This window comes from Trypanosoma equiperdum (genome assembly GCF_001457755.1).
Source record: "Trypanosoma equiperdum strain OVI genome assembly, contig: ctg_779, whole genome shotgun sequence".
NCBI classification, from domain to species: Eukaryota; Euglenozoa; class Kinetoplastea; order Trypanosomatida; family Trypanosomatidae; genus Trypanosoma; species Trypanosoma equiperdum.
This window is the reverse complement of record NW_027124730.1, coordinates 1955-13764: the sequence shown is the minus strand read 5'-3', so window position 1 is coordinate 13764 and position 11810 is coordinate 1955. Positions and strand designations below refer to the sequence as shown.

The window sequence follows — 11810 nt, the reverse complement described above, 5'->3', positions numbered from 1 at the left end:
AAAAAAAAAAAATGGACAAGTACGCAAGCGAAGAATGAGCTAAACCTATGACGAGAAGAAAAGGGAAGAATAAAAAAAGAGTAAGGAATTTCATTTGGCATGCAAGTGCAGCCGGTTGTCAGTTTGGCAAAGCTTGGTGGAAGTGCACAGTTACTTCCCTTCTCCCCCTGCGCTTAGCACACCCTCCTCCAAGTAAAAGCTTCGTTCTATTCCCAACGTAAGAACACTGGGTAACCCTATCGCTCAATTCATTTAATACCGTTATAATCATTACTATTACGAAATTGAAAAATGATTGCGGTACGAGAGATGCAACCCACAACGGGTCTTGTGGGAAAATGAATAAAATACGATGTGAAGACGCGGTTAAACCATCAAAGTCAGCGAGAAAAGGGGGGGGCAACATTCATTTAAACAATGAGATTTCAAGCCATAGCTCTCCGTTCCTTTTGTCCTCGCCCACCCCACAGGTATAACATCAAGAATGTGCTAAATTGAGGGGGAAACATTTCCCATACACACCTTTATAACAACAACATACACGGGCTCCACTGCATTACAAGCCAAGACGTCGCGAACAGAAACTAACCGTACTACACGGTACACAGTTACCAACAAGAAACGTACTTGAGGTGCGGATGCGCGCAGTACATGCACGAAGCAACGTGGTGAGGTAATTGTGGAGTCTTTTTGCCCACACATGCAAAGACACCTGCTCAGCGTAACTCAGCTTCACTCACGCAGTGAATTTCGCATAGCATCTCGAGGTTATCCCTCCCCTAATCGGCCACTACATGACAGAACATCACAAATCATGGAAAGTAGGAAAGAAGTCACTTTCATCACCATCTCGTTCCCTTGTCAACTTTCTAAATACCCTTCATTTGAAACTTCATCGGAGGTGCCAGAGCTGGGAGGGGCGCCTGCGACTCGTTCACACGTTTCCGCATGGTGTTCAGCCCCTCACGCTTTTCCTTGTCTTCCAACCCCCTGTCTTCAATGCGGCTTTCCTTCGCGAGCACATCCTTTTCCACAACTGCAGCCTCCGTCGTAATCATCATTCCAGCCACTGAACACGCATTTACTACCGCTGATTTTACAACTTTCATTGGATCAATTATACCCTCGTTAAACATGTTCACGTACTCGCCTGTCTGCGCATTGTATCCGAACGTTGGGTCATTCCTTCTCATAATTTTACTCGCCACAACACTTCCTTCCACACCCGCATTACTCGCAATGTAACGACAGGGCAAGCGGACAGCCCTTTTCACTATATTAACGCCCGTGCGGATATCTGGAGGCAAACTGCGGTCCTTCGCCACGCTGTCAAGCCGCACTGATGCAACGAGCAAAGCTGTACCACCGCCAGCAAGAATTCCCTCCGCTACCGCTGCACGCGTGGCGTTAAGGGCATCAACAATACGATCTTTTTTCTCACTGATCTCAACTTCGGAGGCACCGCCAACTTTAATTACTGCAACACCTCCAGACAACTTAGCAAGCCGCTCTACCAAGCGCTCGCGGTTGTACTCGTGATCTTCCGCTGCAATCATATCACGGATCATCTGAACGCGCTCTTCCACCGCGATGGCACTTCCACCACCCTCCATTAAAATGCATTCATCACGCGATATTGTAGCTTTCTTACATGATCCAAGCAACCGCTCCGAAAAATCACTTTGGTCGAGACTTAACCCCAAATCCTCTGAAATCATCTGCGCACCGGTGAATACTGCAATATCCTGTAGTTGATTAATTCGCATATCACCGAACCCAGGAGCTTTCACTGAGCAGCCTGTTATTCTTCCTTGAATTTTGTTATAGAGGAATGTATGCATTGCTTCTCCCTCCAAATCCTCGGAAATAACAAGGAGTGGTCTCTTCTTTTGGATGGCATGGTTCAGTGCGGGAAGAATGTGGGCAACACTGGACAACTTACGGTTTGCAACAAACACTAGTGCATTCTCCAATTCGCACTTCTGTGACTTGGTGTTCGTTACAAAATATGGTGATGTGAATCCCCGCTCGAAGGACATTCCCTCCACGAGTTCCAACTCCGTGTTCAACGAGCGGCCCTCCTGCGTAGTGATGACACCATCCTTACCAACCTGCTGCATGGCATCACCAATGAGCGCTCCAATTTCAACGTCCATATTAGCCGATATCATTGCTATCTGCGTTACCTCCGATTTGGAGGTGACGGGCTTCGCCTGCTCAGCCAATGAAGCGAGTACCTCGCGGCAGGCCAAGTCAATCCCACGTTTCAAGTCCATTGGATTCGTACCCGTAGAAACACTACGGAACCCTTCTCGAAATATAGCTCCAGAGAGAATTGTTGCAGTGGTCGTTCCGTCACCAGCTGTATCATTTGTGAGGCCAGCCACCTGCCGCACGAGGTTGGCACCCAGATTTTCAAAGCTGTTCTCAAACTCAATGTGCTTCGCTACTGTCACGCCATCCTTTGTTATCTTCGGACTAGCATATGGCATCTCCAATACGACATTACGTCCTTTCGGCCCCAATGTAACACCGACCGCCTTCACAAGATTCTCCACACCAAGCAAAAGTAGCTTACGGGCCTCGATGCCGTAACGAATGTCCTTCGGCGTCGAGCCGTACTGCATGCAACAAGCGAAGGAGCGCCTCAGCATGACGTCTCACAGATCCTGTCTTCTAAACTGTTATTTCTGCACTCTTTTCGATTTCACAGATTCTAGGTCATCAACGAGATAGCCAGAAGGAGAAAAAGATAATATGGGTATGCATATCCAAGCGCCATGCAAGAGAGCACATGTAAATGTACATTTTCCCCTATGCCTTCCTGACGCACCAATCCCTTACACATTTCTCTTCAGAAATGTAGACTGTGCATCAACATTGGGTAAAGTTCTCCTTTCAGCACCTCACAATGATCCACGTAATCTGAACGCACGAAGTGCATGACGGAAAGGGAAAGAAAAAGAAATGCCTCAAAACATCACGTCGCACTGTCCACAAAAAGGGACAACAGAGACAATTTCCCGCTGCAGCACGTTTTCCTCACGAACCAAATTTGACATAAAGCGCTATAGTTCTTGTGGTGGTGTGTTTTTCGGTGGGAAGCTGAAAAGGGACTGACCGCACGAACGCATGACGGCATGCGTCGTCTGGCGCTTTTACCGCTCACATCTAAACAAGCACCCGTCGATACCTTCCTGCCATCACACATAAATTAAGGGGGAAAATGAAGGTTGCACTGAGGTTGGATCAATCGCTCACACGCTCCCTCACGCACGGAACTCCAAGAGACACCGCTGGTGATAATCAGCCAGCCACTAAACTGCGGTGACGGAACCCCTCGTACCTCCAAGTAACGTACTGACGTTAGCGTGCACACCGGAATGCCCAGCTATGTTGTTAGTGGCCGGAGGCACGGTATACAAACTAGAAGACAATGCTACATTAGCGCTTGGTGTTGATTCCGGCTCTTCCGGCGTGACTACAGGTTTGCACCCCTCGGAAGAAAACGCATGGCGCTCGCCACCTCCATGGTGGTGATGATGACCATAGTCATGATTGTGTCCATGAGAGTGACCGTGGTCGTGCCCATGAGAGTGGTTATGACACTGATAGCTAGAACTTTCTCCGGGGTCAAAGTTGTCTTCTTCATCAGGCTTTCTGACCTCCACAAAAACGTAAGCCGCAACACTTGCAAGTATCTTATGTGCTTCTTGAGTCACCGCCAAGGGGTCTGCCGATGTTAGCAAAATCAATTGCACAAGGGCCATAAGCTCCCCTTCACTCACCTCCCAAAAGCAGGACGACTTTATCTGCATTACACCCGGAACCAACTGCACACTACGAATGGCACGCTCACACTTTGCCGCCACGTTGGGTTGGCACGTTGCGTTGTTAAGCAGAAGCCACGCCATTGATGTGGATTGATTCAAGGTGACAGCCAAAACGTAGAATGCCAACAACATCACTCCAATAGTTTCCCACATTGAAGACCCGCCAAGTCTCACTAAAAGCGAGACTAAGATGCACGTGAAAGCAGAAAAAGAGCGCAACACAATGCGAATAATGCGATACTGTTGGGAAAAGGCCCTGGAAAAGAGCAGCAGAGGCCTGCGCAGAACCTGCCGTATCGTAACGTGGATACTGGGGAGACCACGAGGCTCTCGTTGCGAAGACAGCGTTCCACTGATGCGGTCATGCGCGTCAATTTCTCCCCCAAACACAGTAATAAGCAGGGCATGTACCACTCCTGTGAGGAGAAGCAATTTAGGTGAGGGCTGTCGCGTGTGTGCTATGTCGTGAACTGATTCTAGCATTACGGTGAGTGATCCAAACAAAACAAATATAGACGCACCGAACGAAATGAGCGTGTGAAGACGCTTTGCACCGAAGTAGTACCCCTGAATACCTTCGAGAGAAATCGCCCCGTTTTGCTGGTTACGGTGCTCTTGGCCGCCAAGTAGTAAACTATGCGGCTGAGGATTCGGCTGCGCCGTAATCTGCTCCTTGACTCGAAAGGAAGGCGCCTGCACAATGCGGCAGTAGTTCAGTGACACCACCCCTGAAGCAACAGCGGCACATGTGTTAAATGTGATGAAGGCGTTGACCTGAAGAATCCTGCAGCCACTAAACGTACCGATTAGCGTGTCTACGACCCATAAAAAGAAGAAAACAGTGGCGACGCACCGCAGTTTGTGCATTTCCAGGTCATCGCCCTTCTTGAACAGACGAACAGCTTCTCCTATCATATTTGCTGCGACTAATCAGAAGTGTGGAAAAGCGAAACAAACAAGAGAAACTTGAGCACAAGCGAACCGCGGTAAATCTTTTCACATATATAAAGGAATGCATTATTAAGATGCATACGTGGTACACCTTCCCCCTTCCTCTCACTAAGAGGCTCATGAGAAAAGTAGAGAAAAAACGAAATGCACACTCGGTTTGAAAAGCAACATTTCTTTACCGAGATTGAGAAATGGAATAAATAATAACTGTATGTCTATCTCTATGATGGTTGTTGTTGCAGTTGTGTAGTTCCCGTTCGCAAGCATATCCATCAAACTGCAGGGTGTTACTTCATCGACCACGCTTCACCTGACCCGTTGGCAGGAGTGGCACCAAATGTCCCATCCCACCAGCCTTCAGTGCGGTTTTTATGTCATTAGCGGAAAGCGTTACCCTTCGCCTCGACTCACGAGAGTGTTCGTCATCTGCAAGACATGAAAGGTACAGAAGCGATATTGTTGCGGCCTTCTGCATCGCTATGCGCGCGTCGCGAGCAACATGCATACCAGCGGGCACAGCGGCAGCAACGATGCGGTCCACTTGCCCGGCCGCCAAACTACGAGCTTTTACAGCGGAGTTTTGTGCAGTTGGAGAGGGAAGAGGAGCCGCATCAATATCTGCTATGGTGCCTTGAGTGTCGCTCGCCTTCACTAAGTCACCAGCTAAATCCATTCGTCCTTGTCCTTTCATGAGTCCATGTAAAGCCGCAGTTGTAGAAAGAAGGAGGGCATATGAACTCGAAACATCATCAACAAAACGCACACAAGCGAATACGACAAAACAATGGCAAAGAGCAATTCAAAGATACGTACGCAAACATGGTGCTGCAGCCGTACGAACAAAAAGTAAAGTAGTCACGAACAAGGTTTGATTAATGAAGGGAAGAAACAAGAAAGATTCAAGACTTCAGCTAATAACATAGTATAGTTATTCCATCACAAATTTGTCGGATTGAAGGGCTAACTTCAAGAATAACAATGATAACATCATATCTTACTTGACAAAGTACATGGAGTATCATCTCCGCTACCTCTATCACACGGTGCAGCTACGCGGCAAGCACACCCTGTTTACACAGGCACGTTGAACAGGGGCCAAGAGGGAGTGTTGGGCCACCGACAGAATGTAGGGGAAACAGTAGAATAAACGCAATAGCAGAGCTGGTCGAGAGGGTGAAGTATGTGAGCAAACCAGTTTCAAATACTTAAAGAAAGATACGGAAAGAATCTCAGAATCAAATATAAACGGTTATTCCATCACGAAACTCTCGGATTGAAGGGCTAACTTCAAAAGATCACTAATATCATCACACGGCACCGCTTCTCTTTTTGTACACACTGGTAGCCCATTGCAGGGGTGAATCAACATGCATCGGGGGAGGGGCTCCTACGGACGGCTATTCAAACATATGCTTTCCTTCCAACTAATAGATGGGAAATCAAAGGGGACCACACACATTTTTTTTCAAATGCACATACGTTTAGACAATGAAAGGAACGAAAAGTAAACAGGGTCATTCGAAGTAGCTTGCAATAACCAATAATATTTACTAATTGTCGCAACAGAAAGTGAGGCACGCGCACCATGGAACGAAAATCGAGCCATGTTTACACTACTCTCTATGCCCATCTATGGAAAACCTTTTGTGTGTGTTCTTCGAAAAATAAACGAAGGGACCGTTACAATGTGTAAAACACTGACCGAATGAAAAAGGGTGCATGTGTATCTGATAATTATTAAGATTTGTTATCATCTCCTGGACGAAGCGTCATTGAAAACTTTCGCTTACCCCTAATCAAAGGTATTATTGCACTGGTGTCCTCCACATCTGTACCGTCGATTTGAGTAATCCGCCAACCAACGACACTGTGCGGGTCCAATATGCCAATTTCACGGAGTGCTGCTGAAAACGGTGTGTTGTTCCCAGCAACTGACGCTCCTCCCATTACACCATCATTTTTAAATACGATACGTCGTATTGTCGAACGACTGCCATGCAGCGAAAATCCTAGAGGCGCCTCCGCATCATTCCGCATCAACGTCAAGTGAAACACCCTCTCGGCAGGTGCTTTGTGGTCGGCTGTGCCCTCACCATCGGAGGGTTCCGCTCCTATATCCTCGGGACTTGTGTTATCACCAGCTTCCACACTAGCTTCAGCCTCACCACGCTCCCGCGCCGCATCCAAAGCGGCCATCCGCTTCCTCTTCTTCACGCTATATATAAGACTGTTACGAACCGCCAAATTTATCGTGGCCTCCAGTCTTGCTAGTGCGCGCCAATTTGCCTTCTCCTGGTCCGTGGAATTTGCGGGATTCAGCCCCTCCACTTCAGCTAATAAGTTACTGCACTTGCTGTGCAATAAATGAGCCATGTCCCGTGACCACTGCCTTCTCATCCTCTTCCTTTCCTCCACAGCAGAGTCATTGAGGGGCATGCCAACCCCTTTTCGACGATCACCGCGGAGAAGGAAAATCCGGTAATGGCGCAGAACGTTAGTCACAACGTAAAGACGAAGGGATAAGTATCCCAGGGCCCGGGAAAAGTGACGAGGTTTGGCACCATGCGACCCCACGGAAAACAACGAGGGTGTTTCTGATGCCTCATCCCCCAAAGCCCCTTTAGTGTTGCGAAGCCCCTTCGTCAATTCTCGCTCATGCGATAGTATGAAAAATATTTCCTGTAACTGATGCAGAGGCATCCACAAGAAAGAAGGGTGCATAACATGGGCATGGACAACACTCAAAACAGATTGCGCCTGCCGACGAAGTAGTCTGCCGTCCACTTTCTCTCCATTGTCACATCGCAAGCCGGTAAAGCAATGGAGGACCTTCTTGGCACGCAGATGTCGAAGCTGCTTCGCGGTATTGTAATCCAAAGCGAATAACACCTCCCTCACGTACATTGATACGATTGTTGGGCTCACAACGCTGTCCGCAGAAATTCCAGAGGAAGACACAGGACGCACGTGGCAACCGTATTGCAAAAATGACATGAAGAACGCTACCTCGGCAGCCTGCGAAAGCGGTACACCACACACACGTAGTGCCTCCGCAACCTGTCCCGATTGTCTGTCATCACCACCACCGCCACTCTCCATCACATCACTCAACTGCTTCAGCAAGAGAAATACCTGCAGGCAACTCACAAGAACCTCACTACCAAGTGTGTCAAGATAATGCCGCCGCAGTAACGGGAAAAAGGAAGCGGATATATTTTTGAGGAAACAACAAGCAGGATGCTTGGTAAACGCCATCTTCGTCCTTGGATTACTCGGTGGTGGCCCCTGAAGATCCTGCGAAACGTATGACCTTACATATAGCTCAATGAGCGAGCTCACACCAACGCGGACTGTGGAAGCCGCAACCAACACACGTTCCCAAGCAGATTCTGAAGGCGGCTGCGCTTGCGTGGCACCTTCCTTCTTCGTGGAAGGGTCAACCAGAACGATCCAGTTCTTTGCTGTTTTGCTGCAGGCAAGGAAATACAACTCAATTTCCATCTCCAGCAAGGTGCGGCACAACACGGCGCTGGAGTTCACCGCAGGAATTAAATCATAATCCCTGGCTTCGTTCCTCGTTGCCCACACCGCAGCCACACGGTTCAATAATTCAAGAACGAGGAATGCGCTATCTGGTTTTGACGATAAAAACTGCAGAAACTTATTGTCCGCATGCAACCCCTCCCTGCAACGCAGGTATCTCAGGTTCAAAGTTGAATGTACCGTCCGGTGTGTCATTAGTGAATCACTGGTTCGTCGCTCTAGCGGTGGTGCTATTTTGGCCCAAAGTTGCCGTAGGGTTGTGATGCAACGGCTCTCCAGTTGAAATGTGGCTCCTGGGGGAAACGACGTAAACGAAAACAGTACACAAAGCATCATTGAGTAGAAAGCGTTAACACTCCCCGATAGATCTTTACACGCTGCCCCTCGTGTCGTCTCCAGTGTCCCGAGTGTTCGCTCAGCCAGCAATAACACACTGTGAAGTAGAGATGGTTGTGCCGAACCACCGGTGCCGTGTACTCCCTTTGAAACTGTTTCTTCCAACAATGCACTGGCGTCAGTCAGCAGACGCGATGAGCAACTCATAATGCTATGATCTAATGACGTTAAAGTTTCATCTTCCGCCCCGGCCACCTTCAGACAATTGGACAAATGCCATCGCAGTTCGACCGTCGCGGAGAGTCCAGAAGAAATTATTGCAGCGGAGCTCAAGCATTCAGTACACACGTCACTTGCATTCTCATTGTCACCCGTATTTTTATCCCCCACCGTGTTAGAAAAGTGATGATGCACTTCGGTGAGAGAGGCAAAGCATTCTGCATATGCTTTAAGAACCTTGCACCGCCACGCAAGGAGATGACCGACATCTTCAGACTCCTTACCTGCAGAACGAGCTTTGAAACGTTTATTACACTCACGACGGAAGCCATTTAGTGACTGCTGAAGCGCACGCCCCAGAAGAGTGAGCACGGCGTGTTGCACACGGACTTCGGGAAGGTCATCAACCTTTTCAATGCGCGTATGTTTTTCCACCTGCAAGCCAAGACGATTAATGAGTTCATGCAGTGTGTCATCCTCCTCAGATATGGCGGGTACATCCCTCTCTCCACCACCGGGAACCTCAACAACTACCCCTTTGTGCGCCGCAGCCAACTGTTTTAGTACCTGGGAGAACATTTCTTCTTTCATACAAATCTCTGCAACACGGGACATTTGCTTTCGTCCGTGTTCCCTTTGCCTGGAAGATTCGATCGGTTTCTCGCCGGTAGTAATATCGTGCAAAAGATTATCCATGTTATCACTTTCAAAACCCAGTGAGTGAATTAATCGATCCTTGGTGAGTTTTTCATCGTCGCCCTCGTCATCGGTGTAATCTCTTCTGATGATCCGACTCCCGTGGATGTTTCGAGTCTGAATGGGTGCCAGCAACCGCAAAGGGAGGAAAAGCCCACTTAAGGCTCTTCTCATCCCCAATAATCAAGTTACCGGAAAAGAAAAAAAAAACTGTCTTGGGAATCAGGTTAAGAACAGAAAACGCGAAGACTGAGATTTCATCCACGGGGAGCAAGTACAATAAATAAAACCACGCACGGCTCTCTCATGTTGTTAAAAAATAAGGGGAGTGACAGTAGTCTTGCTAACATTTTTTTTTTAGAAGGGACGACGAAAATACCCCCGACAGGAATCACCCGCAGACCCTTCATGAGCTGTACTACGTGCCATCAACCCAGTAAACACCGCTGAGCCATTTGCGTAACCGAGAAAAATAATAGCAATAATAACGAGAATAAAAGTATTAATAGAAACGCTAATCGTCCCCGTACGGGCTTCAACATATCACATATGGTCCCATACCCATTGAATTATATTTCCTTCAGTGCCATATTCAAAGTATCAACCCCCCCCCTCTCTCTATTTCTTTCTTACATTAAATATCCCTTTCAATTTCTTTTATTTTCGTCGTCCTCTGTTTTTATCCTTCGCTACCGTTGCTACGCCCCGATTCGAAACTTAAAATGAATAAGGTGCAAATCCGAAGAGAAAGCATATTCCAGTCAGCAAGGAAACATACAACGGTGTGGGTTTCCGCGACTTCAAGTATCTGAATGCCATAACGGCAGAGAGCAGAAACGACATACACGCCTCGACACGGTTGGCCACCTTGTGATTGGAGTCACTCAAAAGGTAAATGAGGGAAACCGCTGAGATGAGTCCAGCGGAAACTCCGGCTGCTAAACTTGCGACACTATTCTTCTTGCTGTATCCCATGTAACCTCCCAAAGGGAGCAGTACGGCAAGAGTCCCTGAGGCAATTACGTTCGCCATCTTAGATAAATTAAAGTATGGTTGGTGATAACTGCTCGATACACAAAAAAAAATGAGAGTGAAGGCGTGGATGTGTGCGTGTCCTCCTTACTATGACGTATCTCTCCGGTTTGTCACTAAGTTGTACAAGAGAGAAAAATACAGTGTGCATCGCCACACACAGTAAAAATAATATAGGCAAAAGCAACGGTAGAAGTTATCAAGACACCCTATGCGACCACATGGGAAGCAGTAAAAATAATAGATGAATATTATTCACATATGGGAAATATCTATCTATGGCATTCAGCAGATCCGTCACACACCAGAAAACCTTCATGTCGTATCAGCACATGGCAACCCCACCATACTGCCATCGCAATTACCCAATTGTTGAATGTGAAGGGTTTGCTTTCACGGTGGAAATACCTTTTCTCCACGGCACGTTCACTCTACTACGGTAACGTTCTCTACGAAGGTAATCTCCGGTTAGATCCACTGGTTTTGTCGGATTTAAGCAAATGTCTTCGAGAGCCGAGTCGGATCCAAAACCGTCCAAAACAGGCTGAGTTGGTGACTCTGCCGCAGATCCCGCTGGGAGCGTTTCATTGATTTTACTTAGTTGCTCCTTGTGAACAACAAGAAGTGGGCACGGACTCGTGTACAAGTTCCGCCACGCGTTTGGTACATCAACAGACTGTGTTGATGTCACGAAGTAGTTCAGCATACCTTTGGGAGCATACTGCGGGCTACCAACGCACCACTGTGCATTATTTTCCGTCAAGGGTGGGACAGCGTGCTTAACATAGGGAGGATTTTGAGGTGCCTCCGTGGTCAATGTGCCCGCTGCAATTGGTTGAATATTTCTCTCGTAATCCTCCACCTGACGGAAAAACACAGTCCAGTCCTCTTCTTCACTGGACCACATGATATGCACAACACAGAGACGAGCCGCTCCCGCGTCCGTGGACCTCACCTCTACCATCCGCGCACCGACGCGACGAGTAATGCCACCAATCTCAACAGCATCACTGCTTCCGATGATAGTTTCTTCATGAAGAGCTACAATGTAAAGGTGCTCTGTCTCAGGCGAACTGCGTACAACCATTTCAGTAGGCGTACTGTTCACTCGACAACGGGCGCCCCGTCTACAAAACCGTACCTCTATGCATCGCTCCGTTGTTGCATCGTCTACCCAATCACAACCAAGCACTTCGACAC

General features: G+C 47.9%; 5 protein-coding genes and 1 pseudogene across 6 annotated transcripts; all 6 read right to left on the bottom strand.

Moving 5' to 3' along the window:
- Nucleotides 1–869: 869 nt before the first annotated feature.
- TEOVI_000366300 (chaperonin HSP60, mitochondrial precursor) lies at nt 870–2654 on the bottom strand (the record flags this gene model as incomplete). The annotated part of the gene is made up of 1 exon (XM_067226540.1): nt 870–2654. One exon carries the CDS (start codon nt 2652–2654, stop codon nt 870–872), a length of 1785 nt encoding a protein of 594 aa, XP_067082641.1.
- A 663-nt stretch (nt 2655–3317) lies between these two features.
- TEOVI_000366200 (Cation efflux family, putative) lies at nt 3318–4748 on the bottom strand (the record flags this gene model as incomplete). The annotated part of the gene is made up of 1 exon (XM_067226539.1): nt 3318–4748. One exon carries the CDS (start codon nt 4746–4748, stop codon nt 3318–3320), a length of 1431 nt encoding a protein of 476 aa, XP_067082640.1.
- A 328-nt stretch (nt 4749–5076) lies between these two features.
- On the bottom strand, nt 5077–5475 carry TEOVI_000366100 (Histone-like transcription factor (CBF/NF-Y) and archaeal histone, putative; the record flags this gene model as incomplete). Its single annotated transcript, XM_067226538.1, has 1 exon — nt 5077–5475. One exon carries the CDS (start codon nt 5473–5475, stop codon nt 5077–5079), a length of 399 nt encoding a protein of 132 aa, XP_067082639.1.
- A 1046-nt stretch (nt 5476–6521) lies between these two features.
- Nucleotides 6522–9752, bottom strand: TEOVI_000366000 (uncharacterized protein; the record flags this gene model as incomplete). The annotated part of the gene is made up of 1 exon (XM_067226537.1): nt 6522–9752. The coding sequence occupies one exon, from the start codon at nt 9750–9752 to the stop codon at nt 6522–6524; it is 3231 nt and encodes a 1076-aa protein (XP_067082638.1).
- Nucleotides 9753–10295: 543 nt separating this feature from the next.
- Nucleotides 10296–10610, bottom strand: TEOVI_000365900 (Transmembrane proteins 14C, putative; the record flags this gene model as incomplete). The annotated part of the gene is made up of 1 exon (XM_067226536.1): nt 10296–10610. One exon carries the CDS (start codon nt 10608–10610, stop codon nt 10296–10298), a length of 315 nt encoding a protein of 104 aa, XP_067082637.1.
- A 361-nt stretch (nt 10611–10971) lies between these two features.
- On the bottom strand, nt 10972–11808 carry TEOVI_000365800:pseudogene (annotated as a pseudogene). The gene has a single exon. A coding segment is annotated over exon 1 (837 nt).
- Nucleotides 11809–11810: the final 2 nt, after the last annotated feature.